Below are 23,831 nucleotides of genomic sequence, written 5' to 3'. Positions count from 1 at the left end.
CTTTGGTATGACACCCCATGTGTATGCACCTCTGCTCCCCGCCCCTTTCCCACTGTCTTACTGACCATTGTCCACCGTTCCCCCTCCTGCAGCTCTAAGGGTTAACCTGGAGGAGTTCAGGTCGTACCGGCGGGCGCGGCGCGGCTCCCTGTCTGAAGGCTCCGAGGCCGAGAGTGTGACGGGCGACGACTACCCGCTACGCATCACGGAGCCCCAGGACTCCCCGCGCCGCCCCGCCCCGCCCCGTCGCTTTGGCCAAGAGTCTGCCTACAGCTTGCCGGCCACGCCGTTGCTGGGCCGCAGGAAAGCGCGTGATGCCGCCACCAGCTGCCGCGTGCTGACCCGCGACGTGGGCGTGACGCACGTGGGCGCCAGGACGCGCTCGGTGGGCCTCATGACTTCCAGCGAGCCGACGGCGTGCCAAGAGTGTGAGGAGCGGCGGCGCAAGACCTTCCAGCACAAGGGCGTGGTCACCGTGCCGCTGGAGGACGCGCGGCGCCGCCTCAGCCAGAGCAGCGTGTCCACGGAGAGCATCGGGCCCGAGGAGGCGGAGCAGGAGGGCGGCTCCGGCGGCTCCCCCTCCAAGAACTCGTTCCTGGCCAAGCTGGGCCGCAAGTCTGCCATCATCAGCCGCCTGTCGGAGCCGCAGCTGGTGCCACCAACCCTCACCTTCGACAACTCCACCAACACGGAGCCGGTGTTGCGGCGGGACCAAGGATGCAGCACCAGCCTGGCCGCAGCGCACCTCTACACCGCCGCCGAGCTGGCCAAGCACGTGGCCCGTGCCAAGGAGGAGTGGCAGACCGCTGAGCGTGCCAAGGACCAACTGGCTCGCTCTTCGCGACCCCTCACGCTGGACCGTGGCATACAGGCCGCCTTGGACCTGGCGGCGCCCGCCAAGACCACCTTCCGGCCCCTGATGCAGAGCGTGGCCAGCCAGGCACAGCCGCGGGGCGTGGACGTGGGTGTCGGCACGGCGCGCATCACCCCGGACCCCTGCCCGCGGTGCTCCACCATCAGGACCAAGTCGGTGGCGTGTGGCCCTTCGGCAGCCCCGGCGGCGCCCAGCCCTGTTAAAACCCGCAGCGTGGCCTCCGGCGAGCATACGCTGCACGACCCATGCTGCCCTGACCGCCCTGCCCCTCCCCGACGCTCCGTGGGCTGCAGCATGGACAGACTCACCGACCGTGTGTGTGACCGCTGCGACAACCTGCGGGTGCGGTCATTGGGGGTAGGCACGCTGCCCCTTCCCACCCCTGCCCCGCCACCTCTCGCCGAGCCGCCGCGGCCCAAGCCTCCGCTCACACACACTGCCCACACCCAGACTCGCCCGCCTGCCACCCGTACCGCCGCCGTCAACACCACGGCGCCGCTGCCCCTCAGGAAGGAGGAGGCGGCGCCGCCCAGCCCGGCCGGCACTCCGGAGGTGGAGCGGCGAGCCTTTGGCAGTTCAGGGGTGCGGGTGTGCGATAAGTGCCACGAGGCCATCACGTCTGTGGCCAAGGACATCGTGGGCACCAGCGGCGGCTCTTCCCTGCCGCCCTTGCCACCGCCCCCCGTCTCCAAGATCCCCCGCCTCGTGGACATCACCAAGGTGGAGCCCCGCCTTGACCCGCCCCGTCCCGACTCCAGGGCCAGCGATGGGGGCCGCGCCGACACCCCGGAGCCCCGCCCCGCTCCGGCCCCCGCCCCCCCGCCCCGCACCCGCCTCACGCCCCCCAGGATGATTCGGAGTGAGGCCTTACACTCCCCGAGTCACGGAGCCACCGCCTCCGCCGTCGCAACTACAACCACCACCAAGGTCGCCACCACTACAGCCGCCACCGCCACCGTCACCACTACCACGGTCACGGAGGCGGTCAAGGCAGCACCGCCGTCACCCAAGCTTCAGGGTACCAGGTTGGGCCAGGCACCGGCGGACCCCGCCATTAAAGACGCAACACCCCCCGCTAAAGACGCAACACCCGCCGCTAAAGACGCAACACCCGCCGCTAAAGACGCAACACCCGCCGCCGCCTCCACCCCGCAGGACACCGCCACGCAGGTGAGTCACGCTTCTGCCTGAATGCAACTCCCTCCTCCTCCTCCTCTCCCCCTCCTCCTCCTCCTCCCCCCCCCCTCCCCCTCCTCCAGGCGCACACCCTTTGTTGCCTCCTTGCCGGACGCTGCCATCTTCAGGGACTATCATATCTTGCTATCTTATCAGGTCACTCGATCAGCCTTCTTGGGGTGCTGTGCTAGTGGTCAGCTTTTTCACGTAGCTCAGTCCGTTAGGTGTACCGTTGCCTCATGTGTTCAATGTCGGGAGGCGAAACGCAGCAGGAAGGCAGCAGAAGGCAGGCAGACAGGCGAAGACCAGCAGAAGAGGCAGCAGAACAAGGTGTTTGTGGAGTGACATCCCACCATGGGCTGCGGCCCCAGCAGGGAGGAGCAAAACGCTGAGGCCGCTGCTGAGGGTTGGTCTGGGGCGCCGAAGACCCGTGAGCCACTCCTGGGGGCAGGCGAGGTCAATGGGTTTAGCATCGGGGCGAAGGTGGAGTCGGCCAACGACCTGACAGTGACCCAGACACAGCATGTCCACCGCCTCGGCTCCTTGACCGTCACCGAGAACCCCTTGCTATCCCCCGAGCTGGATGACCTGCTGCTGCTGGAGGAGTACCAATCCAGCGAGGAGCCCGAGACCCCCGACCTAACGGGCGTGCCGGCAGTGCTGAGGCGGATGTTGCTGCCCGGCGGAGATGTGTTCCAGGGGGAGGGGGAGGGGCCCCAGGAGAGTGTAAGCTGACCAGAGGCACCGCTTGTAGGAGGCCGTGAGGCTGGGCTGAGGCTGGGTTTCTGCGGTGTCTGACGTGATAAAATGTGACATGTGTTATCACTTGCCATTCAGTGCATTTTGAGTAGGATTTGATCGCTGCCACAATATAGGCCATTTGTTTTATAGAGTGGAATCTCATCTTGATTATGGGTCGCCGAAAATGATATTCACTAGTACCCTTGAAATGTTGAAACTTATGGAATCGGTGTTCTGTGGTGTGACCCTTTGCCTCTCACCCCACAGGCTAAGCGCGCCACGTACAGCCGCCAGAACACCTACACCAAGACCTCGGAGGGCGTGGTGAACCTGGGCTTTGAGGACCACAAGGGCGCGGGACACAAGCAGGCGGGCCATGGCGGGGCGTCCACGTCTGGCGGCCCCGCCCTGCCCAGCATCACCGAGGGTATTACAGGCAAGTCCACCGCCTCCACCACCACCACCACCAGCAAGACCCACAAACAAAAGACAGAGACGAAGGAAGATAGTGCCAGCAGGAAGACGTGAGTTTGTAGTTTTGTTATGCTTGTTGCAGTTTTCTTACGGAAGATTATATTCAGAGCTACGATTGCCCTTACTAGGAATGTGGTATATAGTTTTCTTTACTTATATATTCATGATGTGAGATAATTTGGCCCTTCAGTTATAGTTATTTACGTGGATCATTTGCCAGGGTGATCATGTGACTATTTTTTCATTCTCTAACTTAATTGCCTCTGAGAAATGAGATCACCAAAGATTATATAAGGTTGATGATAGGAGCAGTAAGTAGCGGGCTTTTTTTTATATTTTTCTTTACGCCCTTGAACTGTCTCCTTAGCTGTAAAAAAAAAAAAAAAAAAAAATGGTAATGAACGAAACTACATGATTTTCTAAGAGTGTGTGTGTGTGTGTGTGTGTGTGTGTGTGTGTGTGTGTGTGTGTGTGTACCAGCCTTTCCCCATCCCCCAGGAGCAGCGAGAGCGAGGCGCCGGTGATCAAAGGCAGCGAGCCCAGCGTATCGTCCTCCAGCGAGAGCGAGAGCGAGGACGAGGGCGGGTCGGTGGTGGGCGGCGCGTCGCTGTCCCTCCTGTCCCAGCTGGGCGGCGCCTCCACCTCCTCCGTCTTCACCACCGCTAGCGAGGTCAGCAGGAAGAAGTAAGTGTTCCTCTCCCTCCCCCGACACAACGTCTTGCCACTATAGATAATTATAATAATGATAACTAAGAAAAGAAAAAAAAAAAGAAAATAGAATAAAAAAGGAATGAATTAGAATGAAACTAGTCCTATTTGTGATCTGTGTTGGGGCTAGAATACACTGGTCAAATTTTCCGTGGATCTTCAGTTAAACCACGATTTCCGCTGGCGTGGTTCTCATTATTTCCGTGCTTTTCTGACGTGTCCACGATCTTCCAAAGCTACGGTAGATTTCACCGAAGGACGACGGTATTACTCACCATCATCATCAGCAGCAATAACACGAAACAAATGAGAACCACGCCAGCGGAAATCGTGGTTTGACTGAAGATCCACGAAAAATTTGCCCAGTGTAATAGCCCCATAACCCCTCCCCTGAATTTTCTTTGCATGTAACTTCACCAAACATTCATCCTTCAGTCAACCATCACCTCCCTTGGTTAGGTATGGTAACGTTGGGGGCATGCACTGTAGCTACGCCTGGCCTTGGTGCTCATCTCCGTCACATTGCCCCTTGGTTAGCAACGCCTTCATTTGTCACTGCTACCCATTTTGACGGCTGTATTGACTGAACACTTCTCTTCTAGCTTCGATCCTCTTCAGCCAGTACGCGAATAACAACTTCATCTTCCTCACTTCCTTGCCCCCCCAAGGCCATGTCATCCTCCCTCACTCCATTCCCCCCCACTCCCACCCCCCCCCAGCCATGCCATCCGAATAACTTCATCTTCCTCACTCCCTTGCCCCCCCCCCCCCCCCTCCCCCCTCCCCAAGGCCATGTCATCCTCCCTCACTCCATTCCCCCCCCACTCCCACCCCACCCGAGCCATGCCATCCTCCCTCACTCCATTGCTCCCCCTCAGAGCCGTGCCGTCCCGGGAAATGAAGGCGGCCCTCAAGGTGCTCAATGACTCCATCGGGAAGCCAGTTCGTTCAGGGCAGCAGCTGACCAACGCCCTCAACATCATACAGCGAGAGTGGCTCAAGGTGGGGCTCAGGGCGTTGGACTTCTAAGGTTGTCGAGAGATGTGCTGTGTGGTCTTGTCTCACTTTTCCTTTCCATTCTCTCTAAAGATAAAAAGAAGTCCTGGAGAAATGCTGCAAGAGTATTTAGAGGACTGAGATGGAAAATGTGTATATGAACAAACGAACAAACCCATAACTCGATAGCATAAAATATAACCAAAGAGAAAGTAGTCACCATACATTAGAGTATTAGACTGACCCAGAAGACTCGGCATCTCTTCCATAGCGATGAGAGCTGATTGGCTGGATGAAAGGAGGTTCCCTTGGGCCAGATTTTAAGTGTGCGATGACTTTGTTCATAGTTGTATCTTATGCTATCGAGTTGTGGTTTGGTCTTTTGTTCATCTCTTGCACATTTTCCGTTTCTCTCCCTTGTAAATAATCGTATCTCATGGCATCTCTCTGGGTCTTCTCTTCATCACAGTGGTTATACTATTTCTTTACACTCTTATCCTGCATACTTCTCTATTTACTCTTATGCTGTCCCTCTTTACATCTTTCTAGATGTATTTTTTCCTGGGAATGAAACCAAAGGGATACATGTAGGACATCTTTATTTGTACATCCTTATCTTACTCAAAAGTATCATGTTGGTAGGAAATACTTCCTTTATGTACAGTGACTGTAGGTTTCCTATTCAAGGCAGTGTACTGAATTCTTTTTCTTGATTAGATATTTACATTTCAAAATTCATCACAGTATGTAATTATTTTAGTATTTCTCCCTAAAAAAAATCTATCCCAGTTACAGGAGATCAGACTATGCATAAGAGTATTAGAATGATTATGTTCAAGAATAGAATGCCTCCAGATCATGGGTTTTGAACCATATTTCTAGTTTGATACATAAAAGGTAGAAAATAATGCCTCAAATCAATATGCAAGCTTGTTTGGAGAAATTTGGCATTGCCAAGACTTTCATCAATACAGCATTTAACATATAGGAAAACTTTTTAAAGATGGACAATAATGTTTCACGGCTGCCTCAGGTGTCGAGCCAGAAGGACGCTGACCCTCACGCCGTGGAGGACTACATGGATGCCTTTGAAGAGTTCTCCAAGAACCTCCTGCAGCGCGTGGTCAACCTGGCCGACGTGAATGTGGGTGATGGCAGTAGTAGTAGTAGAAATGGTGGCGGTGAAAGTAGTAGTAATGGTAGTAATAGTTACAGTGCCCGAGTCTTAGGTGTGCATTATTGTGCTCTGGCAACCTGCTGTCGCAGTGTGTGTTCGATTTTGTGGATTATATATGGTAGCCTAGTTGTCAGTATCAATATTATGTAGGCAGCAATGACAGTACTGTCAGTCATGGCTGATTTTGAGTTTCAAATTAATGATGCTGTCTCAGACATGTTTTGTTAATTTATAAGGTCAATGATTATAATCATTAAATAGCCTTGGCCTTGCCCCCTGTAGAGGAAAGTGGGACAAAACATGTCTGCAACATTAATAATAATTTGAAACTCAAAATCAACTATAATTAGTGGTAGTTATCATTGCTGCCTGCACATTATTGATACTAACAGCTACTTCTATCATATATTATCCTCAAAATCAAAAAGCCATGTGACAGCAGGTTGCAAGAGCATGACAATGCACACCTCAGACTCTGGCACTGCAACTATAGTAGTGGTAATGATGATGGTGGTGGCAGTGGTAGTGGTGGAGAAACAGTCGTGGAAGTAGTAATGGTAGTATAAATAATAGAGGCAGTAGCAGTTGCTACAGTGAAGATACTACACTTTACTCAGTTGTGAGTATTTCATAATGATACACCTGTCTCCCCCTTTTTTGCTGGGATCAGGGAACATGAACCCCTGAGAATAGAGAATTTCCATGAACGTTTGCACCCCCCCAAAAAAGTCAGACCCCCCCCCCTAGTAAACACTGAGAGCATTATTACACAAACTGTAATAAAGCATTTCCGTTACTTAAAAGTGACATGAAATATCGAATGTTGCATTCTTCATTAGCTATACAAACTGTAAACTATAATCTAATTTACATAAACCTCGTACAAATGCGTAGTCATCATAACCTCGTGTTACTGTTGGGCACTCGCCACGTAGTCTCTGCCATTTTCAACTTCAGGTGCATAAGATTATACCATGTGAATTATATAACAATGAATGCTTCTTCCCATAAAAATGAAGTAATAAAAAATGTGAAATAGGTAATAAAAAAAGCAGCTGTTCAGCTGATGAACAAACTGGCATGTACTGGCTATATGATATGGTAACCATCAGTGCAGTATTCAGTATTCTATATGTCATCATACACGCTTACATGTGCGTGTATGATGTCGGTATCAAGAGTATTGAAAACTGCATTTTTGGCACTACCCACTAGTACTGGTACTAAGAAATCTGGTACCTTTACTAATTCACATGGCATGATATACTTGAACACCTGGAGTTGAAAAAGAAAATGACCGAGACTTCATGGTGAGTACCCAACAGTTTAGTGAGATTTTGATGACTACACACAACTGTAAGAAGTCTATGTAAATTACAATACAGTTTATAGTCCATACAGCTGATAAATAATGTTACTTGTATTTCATGCTGATGTCAGGCAACAGAAATGCTTTACTTGGTATAGTTTGTGTAAAATTGTTCTGTTTCTTGGGGGGGGGTCTAGAGGGTTTTCTGGGGAGGTGCACCAAATATGTGGAAATTCACTATTCATGGGGTCTGCCTCCCCTAACCCCCACAAATAATGGGGGACAAGTGTATATGTAACATACCAAAATTAAAGAAAATTTGATTGGTTGACTAACAAACCTTCCCCCACCCAGTTCCCAAAAAATCAGGCAATGAGCTCCAAGCTCTACCTGGGAGGGTGCTGGCTGGGTAACATGAATATCAGCAGAGCTGTATTTGCCTAATTGTAGTGTGCAGGATTTGAGATAAGCTCATATTATAATGTCTGTCTGGTTTCGTCTACCTCTTGATTAGTAATTGTTCTAGCTCTGTCTCCATATCCAGACTATTCTACGTATCAGTGATTCTGTTGAAGCCAAACTTCATTACATTTTTTCTGAATCTTGTTTTCCTGAAATTTTGTTTGTCCCTTTGTCCTTTATTATTCCTCACCAACAGGTAGCCTTGTCTACATGCTCCTGGTCCATCATGTTTTAATAATTATGGTACTGAAATTCATTAAGGACCTAGAGAATGTAGACACAGAAGACTTGCTAATGAGGGATAATATAAGAACTAGGGGACAAGAAATTGAGGAAAACAAGATGCAGAAATAAATAAAGTGGTTTAAATTTCTTAGCAGTCACTGATATTTGGAGCAGGAGCAGTCTGAATGTGGAGATAATTAGCTCTAAGGAAATAAGCAGACAGGTGGAGAGGACTATACAAACTTAGCTCAAATCCTGCATACTACAAGGAGATAAACACACCTACACACACATCCCTTCAGTGTCAGGCTTTATGGCCTGAAGTAATTTTGATAGCGAACATGTCTTTTGACCTCTCCCACAGCTGCCAGGTAAGACTCTCCCCTGCTTGATCATCCCAAATCATATCAGATGAGCATCAAAGGCTTTGCCCTTGCAACTTTTTACCTTCCATTCTTTGTGCTAAAAACAACCCTCCTCAAAGATTACAGCCATCCAGTAATGACTTCTCTTATGGCAGCAGTCACAGAGCACTGACAATCTTGATTTAAACCGCCTTGTCTACAGTATCATCACCAAATATGTGATGTTGAAAAATCCCACGTCCTTTCATTAAGCCTTTAACTGACCACTAATCTCTTCTTTTGCCAGGCATAAGCAGACAACCACAGAGCATTAAGTCTTGATGGTTCATGCTTACTGTTTGCAGTAGTATCATTACTGTTGAAGTCACAGGCATCTCCAGTACCTAGGCAGTACCTCTCACTCTTTTCTGAATCCTTACATCCTTTTGTTTTTTCACCACATGTTATTTAAAACGAGTATTACCCTCCACAGGGCAACACCGCCATGCACTACGCTGTCTCCCACGGTAACTTTGATGTGGTGTCAGTGCTGCTGGACTCCAAGGTGTGCAATGTGAACCAGCAGAACAAGGCGGGGTACACAGCCACCATGCTGGTCTCTCTGGCACAGATTCGCTCCCAAACCCATGCAAGCGTAGTGCAGCGACTCTTCCAGCTTGGCGACCTCAACATCAAAGCCAGCCAGGTGAGTAGAAGTGGGGAAAGGGTAGTGGCCTGAGGGCAAGAATAACTCAGAGTGCAGGCCAGATCAAGGAAGAGCTAATTGCAAAAACTTAATAAAATGTAGCATTGGATGTGTGGAGAATAGGAAAAATTCACGACAAAGGGGTAAACAATTGAACACGATGGCCAACTAATCCTTTTCCTCCCCTACAGCATGGACAGACGGCTTTGATGCTAGCAGTGTCCCATGGGCGGCTGGACATGGTTCAGTTGCTAGTGGCAGCTGGGGCAGAGGTCAACATCCAGGACGAGGATGGCTCCACGGCCCTCATGTGTGCGGCTGAGCACGGCCACCTCGCCATCGTAAAGTTCCTCCTCGCCCAGCCAGACACGGACCCAACACTAATGGACAATGTAAGGGTTTCTCCTGTTCCCTCTCCTGTTGTGAAGGTCTTGTTCTCCTTTTATATCTGTTGAGAAAGAGAAATGAGTTAAATTATAGTATTCTTTTATTTTCTTTGAGCAAGTGCAGACTAATGAAGTACCTAACTCATTCACTTCTGTTATAGCTGAACCCACTACTAGATGTAGGTCCTATTTTTTATCTAGGTCACCACAGGTCACAGACAGCATTCATGCACATTACAGGTGACACACCACAGCCTTGCAGACCAGTTATACCACTCAATGCTCTCGTCATTTAGGTACATATTTAACTTGCTTCATTCCTACTCTTATTTTTGACCCGTCCATTATTTTTCATCGCCCAGTTAGCCCCCTAGTAGATCATCAGATTACCACTTAACGCCCTGTTTTTTCCCTTGCCCAGGACGGCAGCACAGCCCTTGCCATTGCAGTGGAGGCTGGCCACAGGGACGTTGGGGTGCTCCTCTACAAGCACCTCAACCTCTCCCGTGGCTCCTCCCCATACTCCTCGGTCAGGTGAGTGTGCTGGTGTGCCACTACCAAGAGTCTCCATGTTGGGTGCTGTCTGTGTCTTATGTTCTGTGTTCGCAGCTTACTCACTAATAAATTGGCTCTGTATGACTTCACAATTAACTATCCTTAATTAAAATAACTCTTAAGACGGTCATCCCACTGGCGGCAGACAGCCTGATTTGTCTAGTATCGGTGACGAAATTCTAGTTTTGTCCGTTAATCAGCGGGTGTGGGCGCTTATCAGAAACCACTTGCGACCACTATTGCTGACAATCTCCCATTGTCTGTCGCCGATGAACTGCAATAGTCGGTGACATACGGCGATTGTGATCGGTGACGAGACTACAGTCGGAGTTAGTCAGCGACAAATGGTCATACTAATCGGCGACCATAGCCGATAGTCGCCGATACGCAGTTTTGAGAGCAAATTTAAACCTGTCGCAAGTTGTTGCCAAATGTGGCGGGATGTTACAGGCTGTCAGCGACTTGTCGCCACCCAATTTTCACAAGTCTGCAATGCTGCTATTGTCATGCCGCAGACACATTAAAATTGTGCAGCCTACTATCGCAGACTGTCGTAGATCATGACCGGCGACAGTCGGTGATAGGACACTATACAAGTTTAATCCTGTTTTGGCTGCCGCCAGTTGCAGACAGTAGGCAGCTGTCAGAAACTTGCCGCCAACTGTTGCAGACAGCTGTTGCCAAGGGTCGGTGCTGCGAGATGTCTGTGACAATTTTGCCTCGGCCAAAGAAATCACCGATGACGACAATTGTTGCAGACAGCCCGAGATAGGCCGAGACCCTGCCGCCGACACTTTGCGTCTTGGTCTGCAACGTCTCAAGACACTTTGCAACCTTGAAAATTGGGGGGCTGTCGCAAGGTGTCTGCCGCCAGTGGGATGACCGTCTTAGTATATAGTTTACCACACACTGTATTCTCCAATAGATTTCCCTTTCTTCCTTTTACTTGAACTGTATTACTAAATGATACTCAGCAACTCTGTAATATACTAAACACGTACACATGAATTCATAATAGTTATTCAATAAATCACGAGAACTATTTCCCCTTCCATCCAAGGGAAAGGAACTAAATTACCTTTGGTAAATGTCTCAACGATGGTGTAGAGTACTATACTGAGAATGAGTCGTGCAATCCCTCACAATTATGCTTTACTAACATTCCTTGAGGGTAGCGGTGAGAGGGAACTGTTTGTCCTGTCCTGAATAAATGTGGTTAGTGAATGTGCACTACTCTTCTCAGTCCAGGACATGGGTGGATGTAATAACCTTGTCAGGTAAGAGATGTGGTAATTGATAAGTTGGTGCATTACTACTTTATCATGAACATACGTGGGTGCAAAGTGATATTATTGTGGTAAATCATTAAATGGATATCGGTTGGTGTCTCGGTAGCCTTGTCACTACATTACTAATAAGCCGCTACTTGCAACGTGAATTTCTAATTTGTGGGCGTGATGGCGTGTTCCTTCCCCCTGCAGGATCAAGAGGTCCCGCACCCCCAACACCCTCAGCCGCTCCTCTGTCACCCCCCCACCCCGATCCTCTGCCCCATCCTCTCCGGGGCGCTCTAGGAAGTCCTCAAACCCGGCTTCCCCTGGCAGGTCCAGAAAGTCCTCTGCCTCCCTTTCTAACCTCATCCTCTAGAGTCTAGACACCCAGAGCAGTGGACCAGGACTCTGCCACATCCTGACTCGTGTGTTCACCTCACAACGCATTCACTCATCACCTGCTTCTCATGTCACAAGTCCAACAATTGCTGGAACACCTTGAATTTTAGGGATTTTGGGTTCATGTGTTTAATCAGAGCAACAAATTTTAGGGGATTCTGGATCATGTGTTTAATCAGAGGACATTTTTAGTATCTTTAAATCATTGAAATAAATACTTAAAAAAATTAAATGGATCAGTAGCAGTCTGTGAATGTGAATCCAGCGGGCTGCTTGAATTCCAGTCACTCGCATGCCTCATCAGGCAGTGGGCCGGACCCCCAAGACGTGGAAGCCTGATTCACCACACATGACACTGGGCCTTTGGCCTGACTGTTGTTATATTGTTATATTTATGATCAATGTCCATTTTTAACAAGTAATGATGAATTAATATATTTTTAATATTATAAATTATGCATTTGACTGTGGCATTTTTTTGATGTTCTGGAAGATGCATTAGTTTTAGTGCATTTTAATCAAGGGAGATAGTAAGACAAAATAACTTGTTACTTAACACTGTGGTGCATTTAACTTTGTGCATTGTGAATGGAGTGTTGATCTCCACAATCATCTGTAGGTATTCTTTGCTAGCGACAGTTATGTGCTGGTGGGGAGGGGGGGAGGGGGGAAGACCCAAGTGGCACAGCTTTATCTGTATACTAACTGCCTTGGTCACATGGCCACGTGGGTCTTGCCACTCATCAACAAGGGACACAAAAGTAAGGAACTATGTCATAGTTCAGGTAGAGTCATGGAAGTGTTACAGGTTGCCTCTGATAACTGTGTGATAGTAACCAAGTCAGTAAACTGCACTAATTTATCAATTAAATTAGTGTTTAGTTCAGCAAGTGCCTTGGAAATACTAGTGTTAGTTGTGTAACCAATTTTGTACAACTACATTATCTGTTGAAAGTAGAACAAGGTTGTTAAAAATAATGCAAAAGTGTATTGCATGTCTGAGTGTGTGTGTATGTGTGTGTGTGTGTGTGTGAAATTCATCATGGTCTGACCATGGAATAGACTTACAGTCGACAGTATGTACCCTTCTTGACTGAGTATGGAGCTCACAAGTGATGGATCCCTGGGGCAGCCTAAATCCTCACACCCACACACACTTGAGAGGTGGGACACAGTGGTAACCAGTGACTGACACCCGATACTCATTCACTGATTAAAGGAGACTGCCCATCGATCTCCACTCCGCCTGGGAATCAAACCCAGAACCTCTCGGCTGTGAGGCGTGTGCGCTGTGTGTGTGTGTAATGGCACTGAATTCCCACTTTATCAGACATACACATGACCTCTGTGTGTCATGAAATACAGGAGAAATTAACTGAGACCAGGAAAGGGTTTTACCGGCTCTGGGGATCAAACCCACAATCAGCTAAATGGGAAACCCACTTTAACCACTCAACAGAGTGAGTTCGGAAGGCTTTCTGCATCAGGCGGGTCAGTCACTACATGTCTGTGTGTGTTTGTATGCGCATGTGAGCATGTATACATGTGAATAATTTGAAACTAGAAATCTGCCAAAGATTATAAGAAGTCTATACATAAGAAAATCTAGTACTGAATTTCAATTTATCACAAATTAAGCAAATCTTACACAAATATTGCTACATGGGTTATGTTGTACAACAGTGTTGAGTGATTGATTCAAATTAAAATTTTCGTCACAAGATTGACAGTGACAGTGTTTGGATTGTCAGTGCATGGAGCATCCTGCCACAATGCCACAAAAGACTACATTCTGGTGAAACATTTGGTACCACAAAGTTATCAACCTCTATTGTAAACTGTTGTTTACTTGGTGTGGAACTGCACTCCAGTACCACATGTTTTCCCGCTAAAAATGCTATCCACAAAACTAACATTTGTTTTTAATTAGTTCACATAACCTTTGTATTCAGAACTGGTACTTACTGTACTGAAAACTCATTTCCATATATAAGGTGCCAATGTAACGGATTCACGGATATTATATTAATGGTTTCACTGCCACCACCATCATCACTGTCACTGCTGTTAGTCATTAATAATAAGTTTAAGACTACTGATGTTGCAGCTTGCGACTAACTTCATTCATACGTACGTCATTCCTTTTCAGTCTCCTGCTAAATGTCGAAAGTGTATTTGGTGTGCACTTATAGGAAGAGAGGTCCAGATTTTGAGCTACTTAATCATTGCACTTAGTTCCTGTACTTTTCAAAAACTGGAAGGAGCATTTCGAAATAGTTTGTGAGCTTATTTGTCCCCAGTGATAAAAAAATGTTTCATATTGGTTAATCTAAATCCACATTTTTGCCATAGACCCAGTCAGCAACCTCCACCACTCCAGTGATCACTACAAATTTAGCACAGTAGCTTTTTGGTCCCAGGTACATGGCAGGTGTAGATTTTCATGGATATATGGACTTCATTACCAGTTACCTACACTCTGGACTCTCTTCTGCAAGTGCACTTTGTGTGTGTCCTAAAACTGTATTTTGTGCTACACATGCCAAGGGTATGTAAGGAGGCCTGAGATAATGCATTCAGGAGGCAGTTAGTAACCCAATAAGAATAATACTTTGCTGTGAAGTGTTGGTTGTGCCAAGCTTAATAGAAAATTGTTACTGAAGCATTTCCTTATTATCCTTCATCCCACACAAGTTAAAAATAGAAACATACTTCTACATAATATACAATCTACAAATACAAAAAAAAAAAAGTCATCAGCATCATCATTTTCAATGCTGTGTGATGACAAGGCATCGCCATCATTCCCCAGCATGCCAACACTACCAAACACTACCAAGGAACATAAAACACACTTACATGTTAACTGTGTGAAGAAACTGTCCACTTCAGGGTCCTGAATGGGATGAAATGGTGGACTGGACCAGGTCTTGATTGGCCTTGTAGGAACTGGGGCTGGGGCTGGGTCTTGGATAGGCTTGTCGAGGAGGGCTGGGCCTTGAGCGAGTGAGCTTGTGGGGGCTAAGTGGGTGCTGGACCTGAGCTAGATCTTGATCAGGCTTGTGGGAACTGGGACAAATCTTGACTGAGTCTGATCTTGGATAGTTCTTAGTTGAACTCTTGCATGGCTGAGCTATAAGGGAGGGGGAAGACTGCTTTAAATAGTCTTAAAGAGGGTGATGGAGAGTGGGGAGTCACACCCACACATACACCTGCTCTGTTGTGCAGTGGTTATCTCACTTGCCACACAACCGAGAGGTCCCAGATTTGATTCTCAGGCTATGTGGAAACGGATGGGCAGTCTCCTTCACTCCATGCCCCTGTCCACCCAACAATGAATGAGTACCGGGTGTCAGTCGGGGTTGTCTTGCCTCCTGATAGGGTGTGGGTGTGATGTGAGGCTTCAGACATTCCCAAAGATCAGTAACTTGCAAAGTCATTCAGGGAGGCAACTGGCTGGTGGTTGCACACACAAACACACACACCCAGCTGGGCTCAGACACACTAGGTGGACTTCACTAATGGACTGGGCTTGGGTACATGTGTTGCTGGCCAGACCTGGCATAACAGTGCTGGGGTGGGAGTGTTTGAGACCAACCTCACAATAATAATTATTCCCTGAGCCTTAGTAAACCAAGCATTAATACAAATGAGGTTGATGAAAATAAATACCTAACCATAATATGAACACAATTTGATTCTTTTGAGCGAGTACATTTAACAAAACCATGACTAAGTTAACAGAATAGAAATTAATCAAAAACATCAGATCTTCCTCAATGAGTAAACATAAAGTACTTGCATACTTGTGCAGTGGTCAGGCAATTTATTATTCCTTATTTAATTTTATGAGTGCGTGAGTCTTGAGAACAGCTGAGGCACAAGGTCTCTTTGTGCCTTCACTAAACACTCAGGAACTTCAGTAGTCAAGCACATTTAAAACATTGACATGAAATAATGAAAGTTAGACAAACCCTTCATATTTGGTAATTATGGACAAGGGAGAAGTAATGCATTACTATGCAGTTACAAAAAATTTGCAAAAAGGATGTCAAATAAGATCACTGCTTTAGTTGGTTTTAATGCAGTGAAGGGGACTGAAATCTTCCTTAATTTTCATTATCTTAGTGTTTTGAAATGCACAAGAAATTTATCTAGCTCAGAAAAGGGGAAATAAACTTTCCAGTGCCTGAGACAAACTGCAACCAGTCAGGTGGGAAAGAGTCCAGTCAGCCAAAGAGGTACCTATCATTTGGGTAAAGCAATTCACTGCACCCTTCATTTGAAATTCAATATCAAGTATGATAGAGTATGGGAGCTCTAAATCACTGTACTGGGCAGTGGGCAACACTCATTTACCTAATCACAATCAACCCTCATGTGTTACTTCCCTTTTTTTCTGTAAAGAATGAAGTCACTGATTGCTTCTATTAAAGAATCTGTCTCTTTGTTACTCTAAAACAAATCTTGAGCTCTGTACTGTACTGTTGTAATTTATACAGAGAATCATAATCCCATTCATAATGTATTATAGACAATGAGCCCATGAAAACATGACCTTTACCCAACACAAGAACCTTTCCTTAGTAAACAAAAACAAACAAAAGGGAAACTTCATTACCCAGATGTAGACACACCACTGAGATACAACAGAACACCTGCACCACCACTTCACCTCCTGCCTCAACACCACAGTCCTGCTGACGGTGCCGGACAGTGATGCGGCTCAGGCAGTGCCAACAAATCAACAAGCATGTCAGTCATCTCTTCGGGGCATTTCTGACCTAAGTAATAGATCAGATTTGGTGGAGGTGAAAATAAAAGTATTTTTCTCTGCCTCAATCCTCAATATTTGACAAAAAAGTCTTTTCTGAGTATTATGAAGCTCATAAAAAAGAGCAAGATACCAGATATGCAATGTTAACAAGACATTGCCTCTTATGTAATATAGGTACAATAATATAGCTGCAGCCAATACAAATTACAAAATTCCCTTTCATATACTATTATACCATCCTGTGTGTACCAAATATAGAAGGAACAGGGGGTCCCAGCCTGGGGTGCTGAACCCCAAGGGGCTGTGAGATGGAATTTCAAATGGTGTGGCAGAGAGATTGGAGTGGACTGATTTTACTGACTACAATTTTATGCGCTATTAAAAGCTTATTTTCTAATTTATTCACCCACAATATTATATGTGGCTCAAGAGTTAGAAATTAGATTTTTTCATCTTCTAACGTGTTATAACTTTTATTGTCATGCAAACATCAATCGAATCTTTCCGAGGGGAGCGGGGCAGAGACCAGGTTGGGAACCACTGAAAGAGGAAATAAATTAAAATAATAAGTAATATGCAATAAATATTAGCAAGTTTTTCCTTCTCAAACTGGCTGATAAGTTAACCTTCACAATGTAATAAGTAACTCAAATAAAACTTGAGAAAATGAGATCCACAGGGAGATGCATCACTCTGGCACACTGACTAACACACAACACTGCACAGATGACCTTAGAATCAGCAATCAAAAGCTGAGTGAATGTTCCACTTGGTGAGTCTGGTGCACAGCACATGCATTGACTTAGTTCATCAGGGTTGTGCTGGGGTATAAAAAGAGACTGGGTATGAAAATATGGCAAAGTTCTTGATGATTCACCAAGACAGGGAAGGCCTTAGGTCAACACATTTCATACTACAGGCTCTCCTACTTTCAACAGAGGCACAAAAACCAGCACAATAAATTTTCTGACACAAGATTCCCTTCATGTTTGATAAGGGTGGCTTGTTCTCTATAGTACAGCATTCATTACGTTAGTGTAATATGACAAACAATATATTGCTGTCCACTCTTCTCCAGGAGCAATCACAATGAAGTATTACACACCAGCTGATCCATTCATGGCAGGGCTTGGCAAAGGTTAAGCTGTCGTGTTTTCCATGTGACTTTCAGTTTTGTGATACACAGTTCAAGAGGTTTAACACTGAACACCTTTACTCCTGCTCAGAACAGACCTGACAGCCAAATGTTTCAACAGCTGTTAAACATTCCTGATTCTCTCTTCCTAGGTAGAGGCAAAGAAAGCTTGCAAACCATTCCAAAGCTATTCCAACTTGCTTGATGTGTGTATTCAGAATTAGTTATGCAATGGATTTTGAAAGTTTTGACATGTAGTTTTGGTAATAGGATAAAATGTTCTTGACCTTTTCATGGTCAAAATACATAAGTAAAGAGCTAAGAAGATGGAATGTGTGTAATACTGTAAGGAAATAGGTGTTGTAAAAATATATCATCAATATATTAAATAACATCCACACCAGCAACTGATCTAATGCTTGACAGCGATAATTTTTCAAGTGGTGTGTCGTCACCATCAAGAGCACAAAGGCCTGTGTCAGATTATCTTTGATGAAGAAAAAATAAAAGGCAAAGTGGGTTTGCATGGAGGAATGAAGTTAATCAACAAGAAATAAGAGCTGCTGACTCAGCAGTTACCAGATCTCTGCTACTTGTGTTATCTGATTGCTTTTACAAAATGTACTTGATGGAGATTGATGCTCAAGGAACATAGCCTACTCCTAAATATTCATTTATGTTTATCTTCTATTCCAAATCCTGCATAACTATATGCAGGTTTTGGAATATAAGATAAACAAAAATGAAGATTTAGGAGTATGTTCCTTGAGCATCAATCTCCATCAAGTATATTTCGTAAAAGCAATCAGATAACACATGTAGCAGAGATCTGGTAACTGCTGAGTCAGCAGCTTTTATTTCTTGTTGAATAACTTCATTCCTGGTGCTGGTGGGCTTCCAAGAGGAGGACCAGAGCCAGATGGAAGACCTTGTGCAGCCGAATGGAGGCTTCATCACTAACCTTGAGGACCAGCAGGCAACACATGTGGTATTGGAGGACCAGAGTGTGACTGAGAAGCCCCCGGACTGTTCACCGAGGGCACATGTTGTAAAGGCAGAATGGTTCTGGACAGCTATACAGATGGAAGCTCCACCGAGTGAAGCTTTACACTTTTTTAAAGAAATGAATTCCAGTAATCTGCCGAGCAGTCCAAGACAAATGTTCTCGCCCTCCATGCCCAGTTCCCAGAGTTGGCGGACAGTGCAGCACCTGGCCCAGGATGACTCCTCCTCTGGTCTCCCGATCATAATCATATCTCACTACTGATCCTTTAAAGCTACACAATGGAAGAAAATGTGCACTTTTCTAGCATATATTAACTTAATATGTCAACAAAATATGCCTAGAACAGTAAAAGTGAATCTCATGTATCAGTTGTAAAAAAAAAAAAAAAAACTCCCTCACAATAGACCGCCAGGTCTTCTGGTGTCTGTTCTTCCTATGTATTCCTATGTATTCTACACGTTGCAAATATCTTTCCACTGATGCCATGGCTTTAGTCTGTGCTGAGCAGGAGAAGCAGGGCACAACACGGCTATTTCAGATGAATCAAGGAAATTCCATTTTTAAGGCATTGTTTTAGACTTTGGCAGCAAGGTCTGGTGCAGCATTCCATTCCATAGACAGCAAATGGGGACCAGCTTCTCTCACACACTCTGAGGATATTCCTTTAGTTGGTTCTTTCCTCCCTTGGACCAGGAGTGGTACTTAAGCAGGAATTGGAACATGGCCTGGGGATCAAAGGGAAAGATTCCAAGCTTATCAAACTTTTGTGCCACCTTGTGAGGAAGTGCCCGAGCATTGAGGAAATGGATGATAAATGAGGCAAAGTTTTCCTCTAGTAGAGGCTTGTTTTCATGAGCGACACTCCAGCCCTTCACTACACGTCCCCAGTGCCAGCGCAGGTGGTACCCCACAATCCATTCAGCGGGGCTCAGAACACCTGCAGCCACTCTTGGCATTGCAATTAGCTGGACACCTTGGGTTATGAAGCGGTCAGCAGATGGGACAGGCACACCAGAGATGGAGTCGCTGGAAAACAGTGCCACAGGGAAGTGGACGGCCTGCCGCCGCAGCCACGGCACGAACACGTCACTCACAAACTCCAGCACACAGTCTTGGGTGAGCCAGCCATTGATTGAGGAGCCAAGTACCCACTCCCGGCTCCCCGCCACGCTGCGGAGGGACTCAAACAGTCGCTCCGGAATCACCATTCGGGGGAAGATGATCATGCCTGGCCCCACCTGGCCATCAGCCCCGAGGATGAAGAGCACTGACACTGTGTCCTTGCTGCCAGGATTTACCCTGGGTGGCCCGGGGAACATGCGGTGGTACTTCACCTCACGAGTCTGCTGGTCCAGGAAGAAGTTCAGCTCATGCATGAAGAAGATGCGCTGGGGTGGCACACCATAAAACCTGATCATCTCCACCTTGAGCCTTGTCAGCCAATCCTTCACCTCATCCTGGCTCAGCCCTCGAACTTGTTGCTGCAGTCTGATCTTCTCATGGGCTTTCAAGTAGTGCTCGTGAGTGGCACAGAACTCCTCGTACCATCGCCTCTCATGGCTGGGGCAGCAAAAGGCAGGAGTAGGCACACCTGTAGATCGTGCATGTAGCAGCTGCCTGACGGTATGGACAATGAAGGTCTCCTTGGATGGCAGCCCAGTTTCCACCAGCTTCAGTAGCAATGCTTCCATAACTGCCATCACCTCTGGTAGCCCTGCAACACACCATAGAATTACTACATGGATAGTGGTGGCTCTTTTAATATTGATGACTGATATGAACAGACTGAATAGAGCAGGTGAGTGTACAAGAGTGAATGCAATGGGGTAAAGACAGTGTGTGCAGAAGTAAACAGACACTACATAGATCATAAATTATATTCTGGAGTGCAAAATTTATGGGAGAATACATGAAGCTTTTTAAATGGGGAGACAGTGGCTGAGTGGCCAGCGTGTGGGTGTGGTGAGCCCAAGGACCTAGGTTTGAGTTCCACTAAGGCACAGTGATAATTTTCAACCATCATATTACTCACATGCTGCCCAGATCTCCAATCAACCCTAACTTTAGCGATTTCATTCAAGTGGAGCACCGGGGGGCAACATGGGCCAAACAAGTCGTATATCACAACAGCCGCTATAAATAAGATTCAGCTGCACCACTAATGGGCTGAGGTTGCCCAATAGACCCCTCAAGAGAGTCTGCCGGAGCAATTAGAGGAGTTCTGTCCCCCCAGAATTGCCAGTGATCGCCAGCTACTTTAACTAAAACTGAGTCAACTATTGAAGCTATGAGGACTCGCACACTTTAAAATCTCTCACGTGATAAATCATGATGCACTGTGCCTACAGTCTACAAGACATTGATCCCAAGTGTTTATGCTAACATTTTTCAGGTGAAGTGGTGAGAAACACTCTACCATTCAGTTATTACAAGCTAAATACTCGCACCTAAGCTTACACCATTCTCGCATTTTTTTTTTCTAATATCCTGCCGCATGTATAGCTTGAACCATTTTTCTAATAGATTCCACAAAGACTAATGTTTAATCTGGAAAGTACCGAACAGAATCTAGACAGTAGAACTCGTGATAAAGAGATATTTAAAAGGCCGAAACCCACATGGTACCGAAAGCAGCCGCTGAGGGGCCGAACTCACTCTCACCAAGACTTACCAACACAAAGGGCAGTAGCTGTCTAGGACACTGGGGAGAAAGAAACAGTAGAACACCTAATTGTAGAATGTAGCAACTACGAGAGGCAGAGAGGGGAGTTAGTACCAGAAGAAGTGATGGCGATGAGCCGATGAAAAGCGATACAGGTCAAAAGAAGAAGGAGGTTTGTTTTGGTTTGGAATGCCAAGTCGTATAAATCTATCTCCAAGGTATAAATACATAGTGAACAAGTAAAGTCTGTGTTCGTGTTTTATTAATTGCTTTAGTGTATCAAGTGCCTAAATTTGATAGTACAGAAGTTTTTGTAGACCAAAAAACAACGAATAACAGGTCGTAGATTCAGGCTGCTGTGCAACCGAAGTTTCATAATTTCATTTATCATAATACCGCAACTCTGTCAAAGATTATTGAAGAAAAATGTTCTCAATATTCATAACTTTGTTTAATTTTAAGAAAAGTGCATCTTTGACACCGGCAACTATAATTGGCACTTTTCCTGCTAAGTCATGTTTGTGTTAATTTTATTTGTGAAAAATAAGTCTGCAAGAAACAAACTTGGATAATGACATGGTCAACTCACAGGTCTGGCGACACTTATGGTTGTTGTTCCCAGTAGAGGTGCCGGGAGTGGCGGCAGGGGCGGTTGGGGCGGGGGTGGTGCCGGAAGCCGCTTCAGGCCCAGGATCTATGAAAAATTAAAAATTAAACACCAGCCAAAATTTGTGAACAAGATACAAGATGCAAGATACAAAAAAATATCAGGATGAAACAAGACATGGACGACACACTTCCCTCCACTCACCTACTACCTCCTGAGGACTGGACACCAAAGTTGCTCTCTGAGCCACACCAGGAGTTGTGGGTGGTGCTGCTGCTTGCTGCATCACGGCTGGTGGGTCTATGCCCACCATGGCTACACCCGTGGCCTGGGGCAGCTGAGCTGGTGAAGTGGCAGTGTCCATGGGGAGGCAACCCTGAGGGTGTGGCTCTCTTTGAGATGCATCCCCATGCCACACCGCTACTGGCCGCTGGTTGCTGGAGCTCAGTTTTGATGTGGTGGCCATGATGGTGCTGGGACGGGGTTGGCCCTGGATGTTGTGGGAGGGTCTGGGGGTGTAAGGAGGTGGAGGACCACGGACAAAATAGTTGGGAAGGGCAGCTTTGTCAGGGATGGCATGCTTGGTGTGATTAATGACTGGGTAATTCCTGAGAGAGTGATCTACCAAATGGGGCCATGATGGTCCGGCTGGCTGCTGGCCGTGCTGTGAACCGGCCCAAGAATTTGTGTCTGTGGTGTGTCCCATGAAGGACAGTGGTGGGGGCACAGCACGGGAGGTGGGGGGTCTTGCCACTGCAGGCTGTGTTCCTGGCTGCTGAAATAGTTCTCTGGAGGAAGCTCCCATCCCTGTGGAGCCCATGAACATGAGGGGAGGAGCGTGTGGGTCTCGACCGACCTGGGACCGACTCTCTCTCTGGGGCCCTGGGGTAGGGTACACAGTGTAGTGCTGACCATTCCTGTGTACCAGAGCTGTTGTCATTTGCCCCTGCCGGTCCACTACCATCACCCTGGCTCTCTGACCATGGTTTGTTGCCTGAGCCAATATTTGTCTTGAGTGAGGCCCCATGCCTAGCATCCCGGAAGCTGGCAGCACTATTGTCGGATGCGCCCTGCTAGGAGGGACATGTCCAAGGTATTGCTGCTGCTGCTGCTGTTGTAATTGTTGTTGTTGTTGTTGTTGTTGTTGTTGTAATTGTAGTTGCTGCTGGTGTTGCTTTTGTTGTTGTTGTTGTTGCAGCTGTCGTTGTTGTTGCAGTAGTCGTTGTTGCTGCAGTTGTTGTTGCTGCTGCTGCTGCTGTTGCTGCAACATATAGGCATTTCCATCCTGAAGTGAAACAGGGGGTTGGATTTGTGTATGCATTATTTGATTATTTATATTTGGGAATACACCTTCTTGACTCTCCTGGCTGGCCGGGCTTGCCTGCTTCTGGGTGGGCCGGGCTGACCCCTTGATGCCAAAATATCCAGGATCTAGGAGGGGTCCCCTGGCCCCCATGCGATCTAGAGTAGAGTTTCTTGAGGCTTTCTTGGCCAAACTCAGCCCTACATCTAACAACAACTGTGTCTGGTCTGGCTCCAGACGTTTGTTCCTGAACACTATCAGTCGCCGTCTCTTAAGACTGTTGATGGTAAGAATCCCCGCCGCCTCGCTGATCTTGGCCGGGGGCATGGGAAGTGTGAGCTTTGGGGGTGGCAGTTTGCGAAAGGAGGATGATGCACTGGTGGGTGCTGCAGACTTCCGGGAAGGTGGAATCACGTGGGGAAGTGGAATCTTAAAGTATGGCGGTTGTGTTGGGGTGGGAGGAGCTGAGAACACTTTCTTGGGCGAAACTTTTTTCCGGTTCAGTGGGCGATGATGTTTACCTGTAAAATCAAAGAAA

At 47.0% G+C, this 23,831-nt stretch overlaps 2 protein-coding genes across 6 annotated transcripts in view; one reads left to right on the top strand and one right to left on the bottom strand.

The window, feature by feature from the left end:
- The window catches only part of LOC126996022 (uncharacterized), a 43,244-nt gene extending 28,779 nt beyond the window's left edge, over nt 1-14,465 (top strand). For 4 of the 5 annotated variants that reach the window (XM_050856015.1, XM_050856014.1, XM_050856012.1 and 1 more), the window contains 9 exons: nt 93-2,044; nt 3,059-3,315; nt 3,746-3,949; nt 4,852-4,975; nt 6,003-6,113; nt 8,980-9,192; nt 9,384-9,584; nt 10,000-10,112; nt 11,615-14,465. In XM_050856015.1, coding sequence (XP_050711972.1) covers nt 93-2,044; nt 3,059-3,315; nt 3,746-3,949; nt 4,852-4,975; nt 6,003-6,113; nt 8,980-9,192; nt 9,384-9,584; nt 10,000-10,112; nt 11,615-11,780 — 3,341 coding nt within the window. In that variant the 3' untranslated portion in view covers nt 11,781-14,465. The remainder of the gene's footprint in view (nt 1-92; nt 2,045-3,058; nt 3,316-3,745; nt 3,950-4,851; nt 4,976-6,002; nt 6,114-8,979; nt 9,193-9,383; nt 9,585-9,999; nt 10,113-11,614) is intronic. The other variant, XM_050856011.1, reaches the window with a different exon arrangement.
- The window catches only part of LOC126996021 (uncharacterized), a 137,734-nt gene continuing 123,394 nt past the window's right edge, over nt 9,492-23,831 (bottom strand). The window contains exons 5-8 of the mRNA XM_050856009.1: nt 22,195-23,814; nt 21,973-22,077; nt 14,663-20,435; nt 9,492-9,640 (exon numbers count right to left, since the gene is read on the bottom strand). Coding sequence (XP_050711966.1) covers nt 19,363-20,435; nt 21,973-22,077; nt 22,195-23,814 — 2,798 coding nt within the window. The 3' untranslated portion in view covers nt 9,492-9,640; nt 14,663-19,362. The remainder of the gene's footprint in view (nt 9,641-14,662; nt 20,436-21,972; nt 22,078-22,194; nt 23,815-23,831) is intronic.

This window comes from Eriocheir sinensis, chromosome 9 (assembly GCF_024679095.1).
Source record: "Eriocheir sinensis breed Jianghai 21 chromosome 9, ASM2467909v1, whole genome shotgun sequence".
Classification (NCBI taxonomy): domain Eukaryota; kingdom Metazoa; phylum Arthropoda; class Malacostraca; order Decapoda; family Varunidae; genus Eriocheir; species Eriocheir sinensis.
This window is presented reverse-complemented; position numbering and strand designations above follow the sequence as displayed.